The following is a 24,830-nucleotide window of genomic DNA, read 5'->3' on the forward strand; positions in this document are numbered from 1 at the left end:
TCTTTTTTTTTTTTTTTAATTCTCTGGCCCATTCTGCACCCCTGTCCATTTTTTTTTAACTAATGGGGAAATAAATGATCACAAAAACATTCTGAATGGAAGTAAAAAAAAAAAGTCAAAAAGAACTATTTGCATAACACCCCACTGGTGGTTAATAATCCCTCTGCCAATCTTAAAGCAATCACATCCATCATTTCCGCTGCCGCCTTGTTTGGCAGCTCCGTTCCATGCTCGGCCCCGGGCCCGAGCTCAGATCACTCGGCACTTTCAGAGAAAATCTAAAGAGCAGAACTGCGCAGCGTGCGAGGAGTGTCAGGGTCGGGGCTGAGGGAAAACCCAATTAATCGTCCTGAACATTTTTTGGCCCCAAAAATTCTACTACTTCATGTACTGGCACTTGAAAATGTGAGTGATGTGGTTTGTTCAGCATGCGGATGACCTCAGTGGTAACGATGGCCACCACAACACTGTAATATCGCAACAAGCAAATAAAGAGGTGCTGCTGGCTGTTTCTTGCTAAACCAGCTGTTTCCTCCTACGGTTGGGCACGGTAACGTTTGCAAAATTGCAGCTTTGCCGATTAAAGACACGATTATCAGATGTCTCGAAAAGATAATTATCGGGTACAGGTCCACACTGTGCTCCCTTTTAAAAGAGCACATTTTGGACCCCACAGTCCCCCCCAAAGTCCCTCCTTTCTTGTGTCACCTCTTTTCCATCTAAGAAACTCGGGGCGCTAATTAAGTAACCATCAGGCTTCCCTCTTTTGGTCATTGTTATTTTTGGACGGGTTGTGACTGTGAAGACAAATTCCTTGTGTGTGTTTTACATACTTGGCAAATAAGTCTGCTTCTGATTATCCTGTGGTGACTTGTATGGCCAAAAATAGCGAAAAATGCAAATAATTGATGCCCCTCCCCTTATCCTTTTGTTATTATTGCCTATATTAACATCTTAAATTGTATATACTGTGCATCGCAAACTATTCACTCCCAGTCATTTTCACTGAAGCAACCCGCTTTGCTCCCGGCTGTTTTACTGGATTTTGACTGATTTTGCAAGGCCCAAAACATAGAACATACCAAAAAAAAAAAAAGATTAGAGTCTCTTCTTTCATCAGGGAAAAAAAAGTATATTTGTATCTGTTTCCGTTTTGCAACAATTTGTATTAGAATATAGCTAAGTTTCCTCATTATTCACAAACCTGTTCACAACACTGGGGAAAAGAGATTGTTGCAACATGGCCCTGGTTGACCTCTGCTGCCACTTGCTGGCCGTTTTTATAATAATTACTATTGCATGGGTACAGTAAGGGAGAAAAATGCACCTCTTCGGGTCAGAGGCTGCATCAAAGCCTTTTGTATGCTCTAGCATACCAAAATCATAAAAAAAAAAAAAAAAGTCTGAATACGTTTTTTTGGGACTATGGTAATATTTAAAATAGAACATATTTATACGTTTTTGGGAGCAAATTAGTTAATTGTTTCAAACTCATCTGACATTAACTTTAAAAATGTTTCAGAAAGAAAGGTTTTCAGCAAAAAAAGATGGAGAAAGGTTCGACAGGAAAACCAAAAAAACAAATACCTCGCTCTTGAAGCTATGATATGAATTTCCGGGCGTTACAGCTGGCAGTCACAGCATGAAAAAACAAAACTTAAGATTTGTGTATGCAGGACGGGGGGGGGGGATGAGCTATTTTTGGCAGTTCTTAGCAACACAACAGATGCACGAGTCCGAGGTTTCCAGGGGAGTTCATGTGTGTGTGGTAATGTGTGTGTGTCCAGTTGTGCTCCCCCCCCCCTCCACTGAGAGAACAGCGAGAATGATTGCCTTTGACCTCCAGCCTGCACCGACATCCACTGTCAATTGCTTCTGAATTGTCATCATCTGTGTGGCCCTCTTAAAGAGCAGGTGAAGATTGCAAGGGTTGTCGACGTTATTTCTTTTGCTTATTGATGAAATTTTAAACCCGCACGCTCGTACAAGCAACGAGAGGCCGATACCAAGTAGCCGGAGGCGGAGAGGCAACGGGTCAGCGAACATGCACAAATGAACATTCCAGTTGGATAAACAGCAGCCTGCTCTCGCTACCTCGTCACTCCCCTCCACTTGGCTCCTTCCGACGAAATGTGTGGCTGCACCTCAAAAGCAAAGAGATCTGTTTTTTTGTATGCATTTCAATGATTAGCTTCCACTCTATGCTGGTGCGAGGAGGGTAGGATTAGTGCCTGTTTGCATGTGTGGATCATGTTAACACTTCAGAAAAGTCTGGAAGCTACTAAAGGCTCTTTTTTTTTTTTGTTTGCTTGTTGTTTGGACTGCGAAATGATTACGAGATAATAAATTGGCTTCCTGTGCAGTACTGAGTTGCCTTCCAGCTAGATTGTATCCAGAAAACATTCAGCAATTGAGGAGGTAAAAATATACAATAGCACAACAAATTCTAATTTTATCTGATGAGATTTGACAGGAGAAATTTATATCATGTAAACATGTAACAATGGGGAGTTTCCATGTTTTATGGGAAAATTGGATCAGGTCCGAATGGAACTGGTTTGACATCACAGCTTGGATGCATGTAGAAAACAAAGCAAAAGAAAAGAAAAAACCTACACGGTCGAATATGCTTACAAAAATATAGATCAGATCATGCCACAAGGGGCTAAAAATGTGGTCAAACTGTTCCAATTCATACATTTAGGAAATGTATTTTTTTTTTTAAATAAAATTCGAGTGGCCTTGAGGCCATTGAAATGCATTGGCAATTTATTTATTTTTTTTGCAAAACCACCCAAAAAATATTCAAAAAAATGCTGATAAGCCAAAGCCTCCATTATTTGTTTTCCAAAAAAAAGGGGGTTGGGTCCCCCCACCAAAAACAACAAATTATTAAAAAAAAAATCCCAATCCGCAGTAAAACCGAGTATGCTGGGGTCACTGTAGCAGAGGAAACATGTTTATTATTCCACTCTCCAATTTTGGGGGAATTTATTATTATTTTTTTTAATCAATAAAAGGCCACTCAGAGTGTTTGCAAGGACCACATGTGACCCGCGGGCTGCCAGTTGCCCATCCCAGATCAAAGATACCAGCTTCTTATTTGGGCCACATTTAGTCAAAAGAAGCCTAAAATTCACCAGAAATGGCTGCTACAAATCAAAATGGCCGACTTCCTGTTAAAATTTGGGAATATGTCAATCGGTGAAACGGGTTTCTAACTTTCCACGGGACGCTACTGAGTGAGTTTCGAGCGGTCGGGTTCAGGAAGCACCAAAGTACATACACTTTTCCCAGGATGCACGCGGTCTGACAATGGCGAGGCTCCCAAAAAAGGGAATAATAATAATAAACATCGATTCCAAGACGGCCGCCCCCCCCCACCCCCCCCCCGCCTATGTCTTGGGCCCTAAATATACGTGCGTGCAATATGCCGTATTCCCGGTTTTCTACGGAGACGATTCCTCGTGGCCCATTCCGAGGAACGGCTCCCTCGTGCGTCATTGAGAGCAGCTGTTCGCAATCAGCAATCAACGCTGTCGCTATCCTGGATGAGCGTGTGACAGCCCAAGTGGCATTTTGGAAGAAGACCCCCCCACCCCACCCCCACCCCCACAAGGTATGCTCATCAGATATCTCTGAAAGATTATCCTGAGCGATTAATGACTGGTGTGCTTAATTGTGGGAATGCTGAAGCATATTCTCCACAATTTTTTGGCCGTGAAACAACTCCCGGGGGTATTTATCGTCTGATTCCACATTACGTGCAGTATTCGCCGCACAATTTAACATTTAATATCAACTTTTCCCCATTCATTTTCTTTTTTTTCTTGTCTTTTTCCTGGAGAGCTCAGTATTGTTCATTCGGTAATTTTACCGATTTGACATGTCATCATCATTGCTCGCTCTTTTTAAAAAAAAAAAAAAATTATATTTTTTATTTTGTATGTGCGTGTGTGCGTGCGTGCGAGTGTGTGTGTATTCATTAGTTCACCTAAAACCTATTAAAAAAATCCCATACCGTTCACCTAAACCGAACACTTCCAGCCAGAGTTGTGAGGCCGTCAGGAGACCTGAGGAAGGACCAAAGAAAAGAAAGGAAAGCACCGACTAGACACCACCCACCAGGCCACCAACCAGAGTCCTTCACCAACCCCAGAGACATCTAAATTCCAACAAATCAGGGAGACCTCAACCGACCAAAGGAGAGACTGAGGAAATTTCAATGGGACTGGCGTTGAACTTTTTTCTAAGTCTCCTTGCCACGCCCACTTCCATACATCATCACCAGCTCTCTAATACCGCTCGGTGGCGCACTTGGTAAATTGCATTGTCCAGTAACCAGGAGGTCACAAGTTCAAATCCCTCTCACTCACATTGGTGTCTTTTCCAGACAGGACACATTCGGACTTCCTCTGAGGGACGACGGGCCAGTGGATCTTTAAAAAAACAAAAAGACAGAGCAACAAAAGTGAGATGCAGAACTTGAGCCAAAACCCCTCCAGATTTCTTTGCCAATCCTTACAATGAGTGGCTCCTTGTTTATGTCGTGCAGATCCAGAGACAGGATGTAATCTTTGCTGCCCACATACATGCGGTCGTGGTCCTCGTCCATGCGAAGAATCCGATAGTCGCTCGAGTTTAGCAAGAAGGAGAAGTGGTGAGCCGTGCCGGTCGACTTTAACTCTGTCAAAGAGAGAGAGAGAGAGAGAGAGAGGGAAAATAAATGGTTTTGTTCGAGGCTGTGGCGGTAGGAAAACATACCGTAAAATTGGGAAACACAAATCACAGACGCGGTCTTATGGGATGGTGTGCAGGCTGCTCCATTGTGGCGCCAAATTCTCGATTTATCCTCTCATTTGGGCCGTAAGGTTATCTTTACCACTCGGAACCACCCGCGCGCACACAAAGACACATATAACGATGCCACATAGGCATATACAGTAGTAATGAGGCAGAGAACCCTCAGACGTTATTTTACACAATACGGTCGTTATTTTTAAAACGGCTTTGCAACTACATGCCGCTCTTTTGCTAAATATAAATAACTGCATATTCATTCAATGTGCAGTTGGAGAACATTGATGACATTCATGTACATTTTCTATGTTGTTGAAATTGCTCAGGGTCACAGGGAGCTGGACCCTTCCCTGCTGACTTGGGCAAAAATATGGTCGCCATCCACTCATTCATGGATGCCAACAAATTGTTATGGAACGGATTAAACTCACAAATCAAGGTATATGTCGCTTTTTTTGGTCAATAAAGTACTTTAAATGAAAAAGCAAAAGCACATACAGCATACAATACAAGAACTGTAAGAAAGTATGTTCTTAAAAAATACTTTTTCAGAGCCATGATTTTACATGAGATTGTACAGAATCCAGTTTTTTTTGACCAAGTATTGTAAAAACACACACGGAGTTTGTCTTGACAGTAACAAGCCGTCTGAGAAACATGAAAAATAACAAAGACCGACAGTATACACAGTAAAATCGCCAGTGTTAGATTAACACTTAGAGTGCTAAAATCTACCACTGGAAAAGTATTTATATGTGTCCACACCAATGAGTGTAAATCTGACACTTTTCAAAAGTGTTACTTTTTTTGCACTTAACCAGTGTTACTCCAACACTGTATAGAGTTAAAAATTGTAGTAGTGCTCAAATAAATTAACACTGACAAACTACACGTAACTGGTATTTTTAAACACTTATGAGTGTTAAAAATTAAACTTATTTAAACTACACTTAATGGTACTTCATTTATATTGCGCTTTTCCACCTTAGAAAGCCCTTAAAGCGCTTTACATTTTGCATCAGGACCAACTGAGGGTTCAGTATTTTGCTCAAGGATACTTCAACACTGACCTGGGATCAAATCCCACACTCTCAGGGTTGCAAGGCGACCACTCTACCACTGAGCCACGCCACCCTGCCAACAACAACTGGATGTATCGCTATTGAAATGTCCACAGCACGCTGGAAAATTGGAACTTTTCTCCTTCAGCGGAAATGAGGATGTGGTCAATTTAATGCTCAAGGTAGTGCAATTCAGGTTACACCAAACATCTATGCCAACACTCAAGGAAATTTACTCTGACAGTGTAAATTTTTATCCTAACAGTGTTACCAGCCTGTCACCCAAAATCAGCTGAGATCGTCTCCAGCTGCGCCGTGACCCTATTGAGGACAAGTTTCTCACCGTTTAAGCAGTTCGTCTCCACGGCAGCACCGTTTCGGAGCTTGAAATCGATCACTTTTGGAACCGGGCTCCAGAGTGGAAAGATTTCAAAACGTTTTGCGCAACCTCCTTAACTTTTATTTGCGTGATGTTGTACCGGAATCACCCGCCATTGTCACTTATCCTGTGTTCGTCTCACTGAGCTGTTTCTACCGCTGGATAGCCGATAGCCCATACACGCCCGTGCAAGCCGTTGAAGCGACAGGGCGGCCATCTTACCCCTCCCATCTCGCGAGCAGACTACTGTATAAACGATACGTATACGTACAGATCAGACATGTACAGCTCGTAGGCTAGTATATACAGTATATATATTTATAGTTATATATAAATATAGATTCCGATAGATTCCGATGGAAAGGATCGTATGCCGAGAAACGTTTCTTGGGAGGAGTAATATGGTGGCCTTGCGGCTTCAAAAGTCTTGGCCTCTCGTCTATTCAGATCAGTGGTTCGTCTTCTTCGGTGATTCTTCTTCTACGCTTTCCGTTAACTTCCTGTGGCTGCGCTACAACGCCACTCCAGACTTGGCATATACATTACAGCCGTTAAACGTCCTCAGCGTCTTCTTTTGGACACACGCATATTCTTGAAACGTTTCTGTGTACAAGATTCTTTTGAGGAACAAAGGCAGCTTTGCTTCTGTGTGAACAGAGCCTAAGTCAAAACAACTCATAATCACCATCCATTTATTTCCTTTCTGCTTTTTCACACTAGATCCGCCCTTGGTGAACAGTGACAAGAATCTCGGGCTGCTGTGAGTTATCATTACAAAACCCAGATTGGATTTGGGATCCTGGCTTTCCTCCGCCTCGTCCAACCTCCCCGTCGCAGACTGACGGGAATGACCGGTCGTAATCTTCTGCTGCAAATTCTCCAGTCGCGGAGACCTGCTCACTCCCTAACGTCTCTCATCATGTCACGTTGCAACATTTGGCCCTCCTTGGCAGGTGGGGAGGCTTTCAGGGAGTAATTGCGTGGCGGAAGGAAGACAGTCCGGTGTCTGCCCAGTACCTCCCAATCTCTTGCTCCCATTCACGCGTTCTTGGGAAAGGAAACCCCAACAAAGCCGAGGCTATATTTGCAGAGAAAACGAGAGGACCCGCTCATGTTCCTGTTCGGTGGGAGCAGACAAACACCCCTGCTGTTCTCTGGCTAGCTCATGAGGAATCGGATACACAAGATAGAATACGTTCTCCTTGACCGGGAGAACATCTGCCTGCTTTGCTTGGAATAAAAAAAAAATCATACATGGTAGTTTCCACTCACAAAACAAAAAGACGTTCAAATAGTGAGTCTGCTGCCAGAAGGCCTGCAGGCTTCTCAGCTGCCGGTGGGAACTCTTTCAGGAGGCAAAACGATATATGTGACTGGATGCTGGTGAAAAGAGAATCAACCTCTCACATGCCATGACACCTCACACTGATCACATCTGTACACAGCATGAGCGCAAATGGGAACCGACTGGTGCTAAATGGTGAATATGATCCTGCAAAGCGCTCTCGAGAGGTTTCCGGGTTGACAATCTCAGCTGACTTTGAACATGTGGATGCTTTACCAACATCTGTTGAGTGCCTAACGTTCCGGCTGGTTCGTTTTCTCACAATTACCCAACAGTTTTCTTCAAGGTGGTCTTGGATGGGTTGCTTTTGGTCTGCACCCAAGTTAAATTGCGTGTGTTAATGTCGGAGCGGAGGACTAAAAGGTGTCAGAGTGAAGCTGGATTTACACAGCATGTCCAAATGCCCAATTCCGATTTAATGCCTGTCGACACCCCCACAAAAGGCTTATCAATGAGTGCGGTCACCATCGAATATTTTTAGAATCGATTCATCAATCGATTATTCAATCGATGAACTCATTTGCTCCCAAAAATTTATAAAAACGTTTGATTTTAAATATTGCCATGGTCCCAAACACGTACTTTGATGCAGCCTCTGACCTGAAGAGGTCGCTTAAAGCAATGGCAGTTATTACAAAAAAAAACGCCCAGCAGGTGGCAGCAGAGTTAAAAGAGATCAACCAGGGCCATGTTGCAACTAGCTCTTGAATCTTAGCTATATTCTAATGCTAATTGCTTGCTGCAAAATGGAAACGGATACAAATATACTTTTTTTTACCTGATGAAAGAAAGACCAATCTTTCTTTTGGTAGGTTCCATGTTTTTATAGCAATATAACACAATATTCTGTGGGCCTTGCAAAATCGGTCAAAATCCAGTAAAATAATTGGAGCAAAGGGGGTTGCTTCAGTGAAAATGACTGGGAGTGAATGAGTTAATCAACTAATCGGTTTCATTTTAATTTGACCCCGAATTACTTTATTTGGATTTTAATTATTTTGTTTATTAAACGGTGATTGGTGTTTATTTCGTACATTGTATTCTCATGTAGTGATTTAAAAAAAAAGGGGGGGGGGGTTGATGTACTATGTTCCCGGTTGGGTCATTGTTTTCCAAAGTAAAAACAGATGTTTGCAAATGTCTTATTTTGATTAGACACAGACGATAATCAGTCTTCTTTCATGAATGACTACAGAAATCAGTGCACAATTAATGTTGATATGCTGAAATCAGAGTATTTGAACAATTTTAAATGACAAAAAAATGGCTCCAAACAATTACTCGAAATAATCCAAATTGTGCCACTTGAGAGGGTGTACCAACCATTTGAGATGCTGTAAAAGGGAGAACATACTGACCCCACTTCCCTCCTCCAGAAATGTATCTTTGCAAATTGCACCCATGAAACACATTCCTAAATGATCTTTATTTAAACAATGACATACTTTTTCCAAATAAGTCCGTCCGAGTTTCGGCATCATTTGCAATCTGCAAATTAATTATATACAGCACAATTGCGGTTCAGGCAGCATTTAATTCACATCCATTCTTTCCCGCTTTTTCTCAACCAAAACCCCTCCGGCGAATTGTGTTAATGATGTTTTGCCGTGTGTGTATGAAATGAAATCATACAAAAAAAGCAATAAAAGGCCATCACACCCTCACGGAGGTCTGCATATTTCTGATAGCTTAATATTTAGTAAAGAAGCAAAGACTGCCTGGGGTGTGAAAAAAAAAAAGAAGCCACAACACGTCCTGCGTGTTTGCACATGTTGGCAAGCCTCATTTTACCACCCGTCTTCATTTGCACTCATGAACTATATAAAACTGCAATATACTGTAGATGCTTATAATGTCTGGGGATGGAAAATGAACAATAAAAAGCCACTTAATAACGCCACTTAGGAGAAATATTCTCGCCTGAATGCCAAAGCCTGTAAAGAGATTCATTGCATCCTCTCGGTGGAAGACAATAAGAGGACATTAACGTCACCATCGGACTTGCTAAAACGGCACCGCTCGCATCCGAAAGACACGTGACCGCCTTCGCAAAGCCGAGACGTGCCTTAACACAAATAGCGCCTGTAGCGTGCGGTGAGATAACAAACGGCGGTATGACAACAACCGCCCACCTTTATCCGTGTTCATTTTCACCACTCGTCTATCAACGCTTGTATTCAAAAACGCCTGGAAAATGTTGAAACAAACACAACACGGCTTTGATATTGTGTTCGAAAGCGCAATTTCGCAAACCCGCTGCTCAATTCAACAATGACAGTGTGTGTCTACGAAAACCACAGCGTCTGTTGCGTATTACTCTGTTTCCAAAGCAGCGAGGACTTTGTAATTATTACCAGACAAATTGAAGCCAAATGCACTTTTTTTCCTGTGATGTTTGTCTTCTGTTTCATGCCCTCGCTGAATATAATTTGTGTTTGAAAGAACCCAATATGTTCCCCATTACTTTCTTATACCTGCGGTGCGGTCCACCTGCTGGATGTGGTCGCCCTCGATTCTGGTTAAAATAATGTTTTTCAGCTAAAAAGAGACATTAGCGGCTGAGTAAAGTTGCAGCTCCTCCACGTTCTGAGCGCTTCTTGTCATGCCGCTAACAGCCTCCCAAATCAAGTCCCTGCTGAAAGATGAAAGGGGATTTGGGGAGGCATGGGGGGGGGGGACAGAAAAATCCGACACACTTGTCCAGGCATCTGCGGCATGTTGCTTGGATTCTCGTGTGCTTGATGTCGAGGCGTGGCCTCTCCGTGCTACGGCTTGTCTGCAGCCGTGCGTGCACGGATGAAGGAAGCCCCTGACGAATGAAGCATATGTGTCGTTTTTAAGCTGTCATAAAATGCGGTACCCCGATTAGGGGTGTGCCCCCAAAAATTATTCTCATCAGAATCGCAAACAACAATAATTTTGTCTTTAGTTGCAAAATCCAGTGTGACAACTTAGCCCATGAGGTGTGACAACTTAGCCCATGAAGTGTGACAACCTACCCGATGGTGGGGCAACATGTCACATGTTTATTTGCTATTTGATTGCTTTATAACTGTGCATGACTTGTATAATATATGACTTGTGGTCTTTCATCTGGTATACATTTTGTTTATATATGTGAAAGGGTGTAAAAAGTGTGACATCAAGCCTTGGTAAAAAGTATTATTAAGTTTGATGCATTTATAAAAATGTCATTAGACATTTAACATTTATTTTATTTTTGGATCTTTAGCACAAAAGTTTGCCCACCTTTGAGTTTGACTATTTTGTCCATAGTTGTGAATATGTCTGCAAAATGCTTGCTTGTCTCTGAGACCTGCAATTGGCTAGCGGCGACCATGCCAGGGTGGGCGGGGCCCCGCCCCCCAGCCAAGGTCATCTGGAATAGGATCCATCTCACCCACAAGCCCCATAGAAAATGAATGGATGCCGCCTTTGTGCATTGGCGGCCCCGAGGTCCGTGTATCGTTTTGAGAGTCGACTTTGGCTATCAGAGAGACCTGCCTGGGCTTTGTGTCGGACCTCGTAATCGCCCTGGTCGGGGTCGGGATTATTGACTCACAACACGCGTCGCAGGAGATGATTGCCGCTTACCTGCGCCTGCCATGCAGAAATAATTGCAAGCAGATTACACCTTATCTCCGCGCTTCCGGATGCTGTCGCTCAGATGCTCTTCACGCTCGTCTACCACTGATACGCTGTGTGTGTGTGTGTGTGTGTGTGTGTGTGTGTGTGTGTGTGTATGTGTCCACAAAGAAATAGAGTTCTCTGATCCCCACATCAAATCACAGACACCTGCCCGCCTGCACGGCTGGAAAGCAGAAGAAACATTGATTCAAGGAGCGAAGTGACTTCCTGAGCAAAAAAAAATAGAGAAGACATTATAAGAAATCTATATCTGTCGTTGCAGATGATAGAAAAGGTTAATTAAATGCTCAAAGGAAAATCGTATGCATGTTTCAGGTAGAGGGGAGGTCACAGAGTTTTGCTAGGCATTGGTATCAGATCAAAAAATAGTCTTCATTATGTCTATGAAAGCGAATATGTAGGGCTTAAAAAATGAAGTAGACGGTATGGGATTTTTTAATAGGTTTTAGGTGAACTAATGAATACACACACACTCACACGCACGCACGCACATACACATACAAAATACAAATAAATAAATAAAAAAAATTAGAAATTTTTTTTTTAAAAAAGAGAGCAATGATGATGACATGTCAAATCGGTAAAATTACCGAAAGAACAATATTGAGCTCTCCAGAAAAAAAAAAAAAAAAAAAAATGAAGTAGACATATGATGGAAAATTGACTTTATATGGGCTTGTACACAAATAGTCTCTGGTGCCCACCAACAAAGTGTGAAATTAAACAACCTATTTCTAAAATGTGTTTGTGAGAAAACAAAACAAGCTCATTTCAGCAAGGCAGGAAACGAAGGGTAAAAATGCTTCTATCATTTTGATCCTCGGCACATTTGGACGAAAACGTCACAGAAACCTCATTAAAGGTGTATTCAAGGATCTTTTGTCACTGGTGGATCATCTTAACGATTAGTTCTCGAAAACAACGTCGTGCGTGCTTTTTCCTCGCTGCGCATGTGCACTTTGAGTGTTTGTAGCATGTAGCCTAGTTAGCTTTGGACTCAGCCATTCATATTGTTGTAGCTTTATTGATCCTACCCGCATACATAGAAAATGGCCGCAAGAAGACATCCGTCTATGGAGCAAGGCCGGCCGGCTGCAGAGACCGATAAAGATGAAGATGCACGTTTTCGGCATTTGATAGGCGTTTTAACTCATTCACTGCCATTGACGGCTATAGACGTCAAAAATTCCTGTGAACTATTTCTATGAGTTAAAAAAAAAAATAATTTCATTAATTTTTTTTAATAAAACCTAGATTTTTTTATTGTACATTTATAAGAGATATAAAATTATCATCCGATTAATTACGATTAAAGGCCCCTTATTTATTTTTTTTATTTTTTAAATTAGGCCCATCAGGCAATTACATTTTTTTATTGTAATTAATCACATGACTTCACTTGTTAACTAACGATTAATCACAAATTTTATATTTATTCTAAATTTACAATAATCTTTTTCTAGGTTTTCATACTCTTGTTAACAAAAGTGGAAAAAAATGTTAAAGTAATAGAATTTTTTTTTTTTTTACGTCTATAGCCGTCAATGGCAGTGAATGAGTTAACGTTTAGCATTTTAAAAAAAGTGACAAATGTTTGGCTTCTACTTTTTGAGAAAATCCTTGAATACACCTTCAAGACCTGGGAACTTATAAAAAAAAAAAATCATAATAAGTCTCGTTTAATATGCATCTTCATGTTTCAACCGCTGGCAACAAAAGTGACCACACCCCTAAGTGAAAATTGCTGAGTCGGTCCAATTTTGATACTACTACTTGAAAATAATAGTTGTTTTTTTTTAGATTTTTTTAGCGGGCAATAAATTTATACTGTTTTACAAGCTGTACACTAACTACTTTTTACAAATTTGTAAAAATGTGAGGGGTGCACTCTGTTCATACGGAACGCAAATTTGTACCAAGTTGGAATAGTTTCTAACTATGCTCATGCAGTGATTAATTCATATTTACAGGACATATTTGCATGAAAAAACTTTGACGTAATAAATGCAAAACAATCAAAAGAAAAAAACAGTAAGTATGGAGGTAACAGCATTTCTACACCCTTCATCATGAAGAAATGTCATATGTGGGGACGGTCGTACACCACGAACCCCCATCATATCATACCGGGCTACCAAATACCAAAGTGTGATTACCATCTTCCTTCAACACCCCCTGCAAAAGGACAGCTGCCTGTGAAAGGTTAGAGTGCACAAGGGTTCCAGGGTGAAAGCTCATCCTCGGCCTCTAACACACTTGCACATCATCTGGATTATCTATGGGGTCAGGAGAAAGCAGGGTGGTCATGATGATACTGGAGATTATGACAACTATTATTATTTTTATTTTATTTTTTTTGCATGGTGCATTTGTGATCTTCAGGAAAGTAAGTGTGTGCCAATTGCTAATACTTTTAAGATGTATTTTTTTTTAGCTAGTTTAGAGTGTCGGCTGTGACAAATCAGGTTAAAGAGGATTACGGAAGGTCTGAATAATGAGAGCGAGCTGGTTTGAAAGAGTGAAAATCCTCCTCTCCCAAGCTGACCCCTGACCTTGCGCTCAGGACAAATACTCGTCGTCCCTGTCAGCTGTGCTAACACACACGCCTAGCTGCACAATGCTCCAGCTCAATTCGTATTTATGGATTAGTCCGAATCCCCTCTTCCACCCAGTTTGATGAAGTTCGTTCCAAGCGGAGCGAAGCTGTCAATAAATCAATTTCTCATTCGTTTGGAGCGTCTTGTCCATCAAGTTCACGGCTGGTGTGTTGCTAGCTGCTAGCTGGCGGCAAATGAGATTGGGGGGGCAATTAGGAGGTATATTTAGCCAGACCATTAGACCCAAATGTTGTTGACTCAAGGTCCACGAGGGACGACAGCCACCTCAACCCGCTTCTCCATCCACGAAACTCCCTGTGGTCATTTTTCACCGGCAACTCACTAATGGGTTCGAGCCTGGAGTAAGGAAAACCCTTGTCGACTTTAAAGGGGAAGTCAACCCAAAACATTATTATTTTTTTTTTTACAATAATATGTTCTATGCAGTACCACTAGTCTAAATATGGCATTCTGTTTAATATTGCATTAGTGGAATATGAATTAAGCAGCAAAATCCAGCTGTTTTATCAATATCAGAAGGCGGCCATTTTGCCACTAGCTGTCGACTGAAGATGAACATCAGTGTTGCTCAGGTCTCAGGTAACAACCAATCACAGCGCAGCTTCAGAAAACAGGTGAGCAAGTGGCACAATGGCCCTGAGAAAATGTCTATTTTATTTTATTTATTTTTTTTCTTGTATTGTACCATCTTTAAGATGAACAAAGATTTTGTCAGGTATCTTGTATGTTCTAGAATGTAAAGTTGTGTTGAATTGTTTTAAAAAAAAAAAAAAAAGCTTTTTAAATCTTTTTTTTTAAAAATAAAAGCATTTTAAAAAATGGCCCTGAGATGGATATGAACGGCTGGATTTTGCTTCATAACTCATATTACACAAATGTAATATTAATCAGAATGTCATGTTTAGACTAGTGAGGTCACATATAGCATATTATTGTCAAGGAATGTTTAAGGTTGACTTCTACTTTAAGGACTTCCATTCGTCAAAAGATAGAGAGAGGGGGAGAGAGAGAGAGAGAGAAAAAAGAGAGCTTGGTGAAACTCTGGAGTCTAAGCCCCTCTAGTCAGACCAAGAAGTAGAGAGCCTCTTAACTGCTGCAGGAAAAGGGGATTTGTATGATAATCATGACATGGCAGGTGGAAAAATAACGATACGGAGTGCCAAGATACACAAAATTGCTGATTGCAATCGAAACTGGCAGGTTGGAGGATGAAAGAAAAGTGTTTTTTGGCTCACAAAAGAGACTTTTAAACCAACACTGACAGCAGTGAGGACATCGTAGTAGTGGTGGTGGGGTGTTCCACAAAGTTCTCTTATCAGCCCCCTACACTTTTACAATAGTCAAAACAATTCCAAGATTGTTAGAGTGCCAAGCAGAAGAATCGTTTTTTTTCCTCATCTGTTTGTTTTGTATAATATGTGAGGTTCCTGCATAATCTGTAATAACCTAATCTATGGATTACGTTGTTTACGCGCATATCACAAGTTTGAACACAACTGGGTTTCATACTAATTATTTATTGATTTATTTTCCAAGTGCTTGCCCTAATTTGGTTTGCGGGTGACTGGATCTTATTGACTGGTCGGTCAACCAGTCAATCTCTGGGCAATTTATAATAGACAATAAAGGCAGTCAACCATTCACACTCACTTTCGGAGATGATAGAGCCTTTGCTTTATGGGGGAATTTGGGAGTAACCAAGAGAAAAGCCTGATTGACACAATCAGTAAGAGTCGTACTTATTGTTTTTCACTTGATTGTTTTGTGTTTATCCAAATATTTACTGCAATTCTGTTGTAAATTTGAGAAACCCTGGTACCAAATTTAGCAGGTCAAAACGTTTCATTTGCCAACAGCGATGTTAAATTCCTCCTTTATTTACTGAATTGGTTGGCAATGAGTGATGAAAGGGGGGGGGGGGGCATTGAACATCATTCATCTTGTTTCTATCCTGTAACAGACTTGCTTGGAGCATATCCGCAATGCTTGCCTATCATCATTTCAAAATGTTATGTCAAAATAAAAATAATTAAAAAAAATACTAATTTATCATCTCTCTTCACTCTACCCGGCATGTTTTGATTTATGACCTTGGGCTTCCTCTCCTCTTTTGCTTGCCTGATGTTATCATTAACAGCCCGTCTACATACCAGCGGGTTCAGATAACGCACCTTTTTTCTGTCGGTTCCTTCACTCTTTTCTTTAGCGCCTGGCATGCCACAGGTGGGAGAAGCAGGGGGGGGGGGGGGGGGTCGTGCAAGTGTGACATATTTCAACTTCAAGGATTTGCAATAATGCAAATGGATGGTTGATTTCAGGGACATTTACAACACAGTTGTCACTTAGAGTGTTTAAAACGTGAAATGAATGAATAATAACTAATTAGACGTTTTTTGTCGATTATTCAGCAGCCCAAACAAAGTCACTGTTTGAGTTTGGCGGGGTTAACAATTTCGGCCAAGAGCTTCATCGACATGAACTGACTCATGAGTTACATGTTTGTAAAAAAGCAAAGAGACAAGGTCTGGCAAAAAAGATCAACGTAAAGAAATACTACAAATAAATCAACAAGTGGTTCAGCAAGACTCATTAGTTCACCCCTACGAATATTTATTCGTGTGGGAAGTGTTTGGGGAAGGCCCTTTTCTGTTCCAGGATGACAAATTTAGACACACTTGGATGAGTTTACTTTGGAAGAATTTAAAGAAAAAAAAAAACCCATCGAACCTCCCTAATGTTCTTCTGGGGGCCAAATTTCACTTCCTGAAGGTGTAACGAGCAACACTTTACTCCCTATGATGTAAAACAGTGACGGTCGAAAATACAAAATACTCCATATACAGATCATTTCCCGCACTAACTAGTGATGCATGGTTTCACTTCTGCTTATTTCCCAGCTATGATGAAGTTCAGTGTTCAATAAATAACTCTTGTGTACACACACACACACACACCATGTGGCACATTGTTGGCTAACATGGAGACACAAGAGAGGAGGCCACGCACGGAATGTTGCCGAGCTGAAGTTCTTTTAGCAGGAACATATGAAAAAAATGGACTTTTTAATGGCTTGTATACAAATTTGTTGGGTCTTTGGAGTGCCTTAATTCCGACCCATAAAGTGTGAAATTTGACCAAGTGACATTTTTGCTTAATTGGCTAGTGCCTACGCTTCAGTGATCCCTAGCGCCATCTAGTGGCGAACTAATAATTCATTCATTTTAAAAACCGTCAATAGTATGCAAAAAATAATAATAATTGTATCGCATCAACATATATATATTTTAAATATATAATCGTAGGTCTAGTAATCACTAATTATATTACATGGCTGTAGTTTCACCTTACTAGAGCTGCCATGTTTCGCCGCCATCTTCAACTTTGCAAATGTAGTTAGCCCGGGTGGTATTGCATGGAGCATCGGACTCAATGGGTCGACCACATTTTAACTTCCACAGTTGGGGCCTGCAGGTGGTCGTCACTAAATCCCGTGGTTCGGGCTCGGCGCTTGTCACTTTCCCGCTAGCCTCTCTTGTTAGCCACTCCAGCCTATCGCTCTGAGTCTGACTAACTTCCGCTAGCCGCTCTTGTTTTTTTCTTTCTTTCTTTCTGAGAGAGCTCAGTATTGTTTGTGTTTGTGAGTATGTGCGTGCGTGTGAGTGTGTGATCATTAATTCACCTAAAACCTATTAAAAATCCCATACCGTTCACCTAAACCGAATACTCCAGAATCCAGCTAGAGTCGTGAAGTTGTCAGGAGACCCGAGGAAGGATCAAAGAAAAGAAAGAAAAAAAGCTAGCCTTAACTCTTGTCTTTCGGCGTCACTCGTCACTCGCCGGGCTTCACAACAGCTGCCAGGTCACGCTTTTACTAGCTTTTTTTTTTTTTTTTTTTTTACTAACTCCTCCCACTAGCTGCTCTTGTTAGCCACTCCAGCCTATGGCTCTGACTATCTCCGGCTAACCGCTCTTGTTAGCTGCTTCTGCTAATTAAGGCTCGCTCGGTCTTTCGGCGTCGCTTGCCGGGCTTCACAACGGCTGCCAAGTCGCCGTCGCTCGCCCAGATGCTCGTTTGCTCACGCAAAATAAGAATTGGTGGTAAGATTGCGAAATGTGGTCTCTCTGAGCCACTGTGCGTGCTCCCTGCGTGCTTCTAATGTTATTCTTTGACCACTAGATAGCGCTAGGGTTCACTGAATATTCCTTTTAAAGAATTCCGTTGGTGGCTGTTGTTGAATGCAGCACACGGCTCAACTTGTATCCTTTAACAAGCTCAATCCTGTATTGGGTGTCAAATCCAAAGGTCACTTAGAGGTCTTTAATGTGCGTATAAGCCCACCCTCAGTCCCAAATGGCCAGCTAATAGAGCACATAGGGTCGCTGGCATCTGTGAAGTTATCCTACCGCAGGCCACTAATGGCCCACTAGCAGAAGCCCATCTGCCCCTGCGCGGTCAACACAATACCGCACGGTCTATCACTGCACACGCCCACTTGACCCCACAGTAGAGAAAAACAAAGGAGGGGTCACTTCCCCACAACCGAGCAGGTACGCCATCTAATGCCACATGACAACTGCATAACGCTCAACAATTAGGCGGCCGGGTGTCAGGCAGTGCTGTGTGGAGCTTAGATAGTATAATCCCAAATGGGGTCCGCAGGGAGGAGCTGCTCATTTTCTTTTTTTCTTTTGCCATTCTGTTGGATTTACTGTGGTATGGACGCTTAGCAACAAAAGACAAAAACAAGCAGAACATCCTTTGAGAAGCAAGAGGGTGTAGTGAACAGTCTGTCTCACAGTTCAAAGTTTCACATTTCACTCACAAGTAAGGTTAATGACACATATTTTTTTAAATATTAGCAGTATTGGGCTTGCAGGTGGAATTTCAGGATTTACAGATTAACGTAACTCATTCACTGCCATTGACGGCTATAGACGTCAAAAATACATTTGAACTATTTCTATTAATTAAAAAAAAAAAATCCACTTTGAGAGAGTATGAAAACCTAGATTTTTTTATTGTTTATTCAGAACAGAGAAAAAATCGTGAGTTAATTTGTGAAGTCATGCGATTAATTACGATGACAAATTTTAATCGCCTGACGCCCCTAATTTTTAATACTTTTTTTCTTTTTTAAATCTTTTTTGTTTGTTTTTTAAAAGAAAAGATTATTTAAAAAATTAGGGGCGTCGGGTGCTTATTTTTTTTTAATTGTAATTAATCGCATGACTTTACTAGTTAACTCACGATTAAAAAAAGAAAAGAAAAGATTATTAAAAATTAGGGGCGTCAGGTGATTAATTTTTAAAATTGTAATTAATCGCATGACTTCACTTGTTAAATTTTATATCTGTTCTAAATGTGCAATGAATTTTTTTTCTAGGTTTTCATACGTTTGTTAACAAAAGTGGGAAAAAATGTGAAACTAATAGAAATTGTTCAAATTAATTTTTGACGTCTATAGGCGTCAATGGCAGTTAATGAGTTAATTTGACGCTCCCTGACTTTTTGTGGCAGGCCAACCCATCTGGCTAGGTTGTACAGATTTTTATTATTATTATTATTTTTAGAAACCATTAAGCAGAAACCTGTCCTGCTTAACTTCCCAGAATAAAAGTCAACTATTTTTTCCGTATTTTCTTTGCAAGCAATGGTATCGCGACCAATGAAATGAGCTGAATTCTGCATTGTTATAGTCATGGGTGAGTATGTTATCAGCTGATTGGTAACAGGAGAGGAGAAGGCTGGTCATTCACTCAGTCCATTAACATTTACAGACTATTTTGCATACTCACAGAAATATAGAACAATTTGTATCAATTCCAATTCCAAATATGGAACAGTTCCATTTTTTTTCTCCATTCAAGTACAGTTGGCAATCCTGCTAACAAAACCAGGCCCATGCAAGAGAATCGGATCAAACATAACAACCCTCTCTTCATCCATTCCATTAGCGTCCAACTGGGAATCAGTGAACCCGCAGATCAATGTGGCCCCGGATGGTTCTCCAGGCAACCCGGACCTTTTTACGGCTTGTTATAAGATCTGCAACCACAAGCCGGGACAAAACAAATAAATTGCCCAGAAATTTTCGATCAACTCAGTACCGTCTGCTCAAACAAAAACACACGGACCTTAAATCCCCAGCAACAATATTATGGTTTCTGTTTAAGGCCTCGGTGGGAGCATGTGTGTGTGTGTGTCAGTATGTGTGTGTACTGTGCCCTGATTTGGACTAGACTCAGACATACACATACCGACAATCGGGCCAAGTATTATCATTTTTCCTCCCTTGCAGCAAAGTCAGCAAAGGCCCGATTGTTGGATGTCTCGAAAACATTATCTTGACGATAATCCAATGGTGTGATGACTCTCAAAACCCATTTTGGGTGATTATCCTGTGTGACAACAGTCTTTCTTCCCACCCTTGATTGTAATATTAAACCTGCTCAAAAATTACAATCGCAACAGTGTGTCTATTTCCACGCTATTTTGTTCACAAGTCAGGTCCGATCTCTAAAATATTATCCTGATGATTATACTGAGGTGTGGGTTGTGTTAAGAGTGATTTTTTATTCTTCCACGCTTGATCTGCTCGGAAAAATGTTGGGGCAAACAATTGTGGATATTTAACCTGTTCAATAGTCACGTGTGTGCTGTGTGTGCAAACATCAAGTTTGGCCGAGCCACAGAATCCGCAAATGTAAGATGAAATGTAGTGATAGGCAACCAAAAAGCGACTTGAATCTCACGCTGTTGTCAGACCCAAATTGAGCAGCAGATGGTTGAGTGTTGATATGACGCGCCCAACAAGTTATTCATCGCAATTAAATCAACAAAGACACAACCAGATAGGCTATGAGTTTGCTTGCGTTTTCTCTCTATAGCACTTCTTCTTCTTCTTAGTTTTCTTTTAATGCTCAATGCTGCCTCTCATAGGCCGGTCTTGGTACTACAACAGATGTGATTATGTACATGTTGGTCATTTTGAGTACAGCATACACTTAAAGATCAATAAGCACACACTTATCCTTGCATGGGGTCTCACGTTTTAAAAATAGGATAAATTAGGAGTGTCAAAATTAGTGCGTTAAAGTTTCTTTAACACCGCTATTATTTTTTTTTAGCATGCGATTAATGACTTGGAAAGCCTGTACTGGGGGAATTCCAGTCGCAACGCAGCAGACACGTCTACGTCAAAATTTAGAAGTAATACATTTAATAATAAGGCATATATATATGTGGAGATTGGGGTCAAGTTGTAGTTTACAATTTTAAAAAGTTATTTCATGTTAAAGAACGTCTTGCAATTATGCCATCTAGTGGCAGATATATATGACCTCAACACAAATCAATAGCACACTTGTTTTTTTACAGCTCAGTACATCTTTTCCACTTTTATGTCAACAAGAATATGAAGACCTAAAAAAATAGTAATAAAAAAAAATATATATATATTATACATTTTATTGTACATTTACAACAGATTTAAAATTTGCACTTAATTGTGCATTAACTATTGAATTCTTGCGTTTAATTATGATAAAAAAAATTGTAATCGCCTGACACCCCTAAAACGGTAAGTGTGTAGTTCACTTTACAACTTTTTTGACATTCCTACCGTAGTCCTGCAGGACACTGATATTTTTACTTACAATGGCAGACAAAAGGAGTTCACATCAAAGGTCTTATTTTGACTGTAATTGTTTTTAACCCCGTTTATTGAAAGTACATGACTGAAGCTTTTATTCTACTATTCCAGTGGACCCCAACGTAAAAACTCTACATTAGATGGGAGAAACAGACAAACCTGCTATGCTGCGTTTAATACATCTGTCAAAGTGGGGGGTGGCGAAGACATCCATCATTTCTTAACGGGAGAGCGGCCGATGATGGAGTTGACGATAGTGGGAATAGTGGGAGGTGAAGTGAGTGGGGACGCGGCCAAGGGGAAGGGGGGCGGCATTGGAATGCCATTATCCATTTGTTGGGAGGTAGTTTTGGATGCGTAGGAAAGCACTACTAACTAAGTATGGCTGTGATAACAGTTTGTTGATTAATTTAATCATGAAGCAATTGGAGCAAAAATGGAATGCAGTTGGCAATGAACAGCAGAGCCACTGATTGCAGTCGAAAGGACACAACGCATGACATGTTTAAATAATCCCAACATCATGCATGTTTGCTGCATTGCACATTTTACATTTTACATAGAGGTGAAGGTGAATGTTTGAGCTTTGTGTTTGACTGGCGATCAGTCTTGGTTGTACCCCAATTCTCTTGCCAAAAGACATAGTTACAGGCGTAAGGGTATTTTCAGTAGGGTTAGCAGGTTTTTACACTAGTAACAGAGGTGGCAAATTCAGGTCCGGAAAGTAAAAACCTTGTCACAGTTTGGCTTTAGCCCCAGATGCTAGCTAGCTAGCTCCCATTGTACTTGTTTACCTGCTAGGGAGCTAGCACCTGGGGCTAAAACCAAACTGTGGCAGGGTTTTTACTTTCTGGACTTGGATTTGCCATTGTTTGGCTTGAGGCCCTGATGCTAACTAGCTAGCTATCTAGCTAGCTCCCTTGCAGGTAAATGAGCACCATGGGAGCCAGCTAAATAGCACCTGACAGTAAAAACCCTGCCACAACACAGTTTGGCTTTAGCCCCTGATGCTAGCTAGTAGCTATCTAGCTCCCTAGCTAGCTCCCATGGTGCTTGTTTACCTGCTAGGGAGCTAGCTAGCATCAGGGGCTAAAGCCAAACTGTGGCAGGGTTTTTACTTTCTGGACTTGGATTTGCCACATCTGTTGAGTAAAATGTTGGACTAGATAAACTTCTATGACCAATGCACTAATTACCTTGAAAGCTAAAGGAGAAAATGATTAAGGGTTAAATGAACGTCTGTATTTCAAACACTTGCTTTAAATGCAACAAAGTGTCACCCAAGATGAAGTGGGCTGGCAGCCATTACACCTTTAAAGGCTAATGGGAATTGTCTGCTCATCAAAGGGCCTCGCGCTCTCATCCCGGCCGGCGATTAGAGCAAAGCTAGCTCCAAGGTCAGCCTGACTGACAGACCTTTAGATTACTGTCTGTGTGTGTAATCCATGCTCTTTTTTCACTCCCCGTCGCTGACTGACATTCTCACCCCTCCCATTCCCCAAACCCCAGGGCCTGTTGATTTGCTGGCTTTCACATTTGACGGACAGATGGGACATCCTACTCTGCGACCCTGTGGCCTTTGTCTCACCCGTGACCACAAGGGTCAGTCTGTTTTGGGCCAGTTGGGGGGTAAAAGAGCTTGCAAAAGGCCCCACTTGGAGGAAAGTCCAAATTAATAAGCGGCACGTCTGCTAAATGACAATCAGTGTTTTTTTCTGTCACATTCAGACAATCCAAAACAGAATGTCTGTGTTGGAAGGAGCCAGGTCTAAACATGTGGTTCACATGACCCTCCTAATTGATTTTGACAACAAAGCTCAGAGGGTTCTCGGTTTACGATGGTCCTGAGTCAGGACTCCTGACTTACAACATTTCACAAGGGACAAGAAGGCACAATTAGGGTCGTACTTACCGTTTTTTGATTTGATGGTTTTACATTTATGAAGTGTCTGTCATACAAATATTGACAGTTATTATGACGTTACTGCTGTGTAGGACTATGGCGCGATCCAACTTACATTTAGATTTGGTTTTCACTATACTATAATATATTAATTAAGCAAGCAAAATTTTGAAGAAAAGTCCATTATTACGTGTTGAATATGTACTGTATCTTGTTCGGGGAAAAAGGGTTTTCTCAAGTTCATATATTTTAATGATGATTCTTGTTTGATCTTCTTGTCGGACAATTTCTAGAAAACTTTAGGGCCTTTCCAGTAAAAAAAAAAAAATATATATATTTAACATTTTGCATTGAATACGTGTAATGGTGTAAGAATATGTCGCCACGTGTTTGAAGAAGAAATGCTCAGTTATGCCCATACTTTGCATTTTTCCATTTGATTGTTTTATATTTGAGGTCTAGAATTTGTTTTGTAGCATATTTACTGTGGTTATCATGACTTTATTATTGCATTAGCGTAGGATAGTGATGGACTATGACACAAGACAGATTAGTTTTGCATTTACTTGTTTTATACTTATGGTCTAGAAATACACTTATGTCCATTTTTGTCTTTTTTTTTTTAAATTTATTTACATTTTTTTGTTTGTTTTTTTTGGTTGAAACTGCTGACATTCCCAAAATTAAAAAAATAAATAAATTAATAAATAAATGTTTTAAGTGTTTTTCACAGGACACAGACATTCCCAAAATTAAAAAAATAATAATAATTAATAAATAAATGTTTTAAGTGTTTTTCACAGGACACAGACATTCCAAAAATTTAAAAAATAAATAAATAAATGTTTAAGTGTTTTTCACAGGACACAGACATTCTAAAAAATTTTTTAATTAATAAATTAATAAATAAATGTTTTAAGTGTTTTTCACAGGACACAGACATTCCAAAATTTTTAAAAAATAAATAAATTAATGAATAAATGTTTTAAGTGTTTTTCACAGGACACAGACATTCCCCAAAAAATAATAAATAAATAAATAAATAAATGTTTTAAGTGTTTTTCACAGGACACAGACATTCCAAAAATTTAAAAAAAAATAAAAAAATAAATGTTTTAAGTGTTTTTCACAGGACAGTGACAATTTACTGAAATTCTGATTACATCAGCGGTAGTTAATCACACATTGTGACATGTACAAATTTGACCCCCGAGTAGTGCACACTGGCCATGCAAATGGACCAATTCTACCAGCCACTTTTCAGCCTTCGTTGAATCCATACATAAAGTGCAACCATAAGCATACAAGCAAGGATGATACGCCGAAGCGGTGTTGTCTTGAGCAATCTGCTTTAGTTACACAACGTGTCCTCCCTCCCAGCTGGGGAGACGCTCACGTAGGAATGACAAAACAAAGTATTAGCT

At 40.6% G+C, this 24,830-nt stretch overlaps 1 protein-coding gene across 2 annotated transcripts in view; it reads right to left on the reverse strand.

Annotated features, from left to right (window-relative positions):
• The window catches only part of sema3fa (sema domain, immunoglobulin domain (Ig), short basic domain, secreted, (semaphorin) 3Fa), a 67,560-nt gene that overhangs the window by 21,651 nt on the left and 21,079 nt on the right, over window positions 1-24,830 (reverse strand). The window contains exons 1-3 of one of the 2 annotated variants that reach the window (XM_077573930.1): window positions 6,205-6,417; window positions 4,526-4,686; window positions 4,377-4,439 (exon numbers count right to left, since the gene is read on the reverse strand). In XM_077573930.1, coding sequence (XP_077430056.1) covers window positions 4,377-4,439; window positions 4,526-4,615 — 153 coding nt within the window. In that variant the 5' untranslated portion in view covers window positions 4,616-4,686; window positions 6,205-6,417. Of the gene's footprint in view, window positions 1-4,376; window positions 4,440-4,525; window positions 4,687-6,204; window positions 6,418-24,830 lie in introns of those variants that run through there. The other variant, XM_077573929.1, reaches the window with a different exon arrangement.

The sequence above is a fragment of the Vanacampus margaritifer genome, chromosome 8, assembly GCF_051991255.1.
Source record: "Vanacampus margaritifer isolate UIUO_Vmar chromosome 8, RoL_Vmar_1.0, whole genome shotgun sequence".
NCBI lineage: Eukaryota > Metazoa > Chordata > Actinopteri > Syngnathiformes > Syngnathidae > Vanacampus > Vanacampus margaritifer.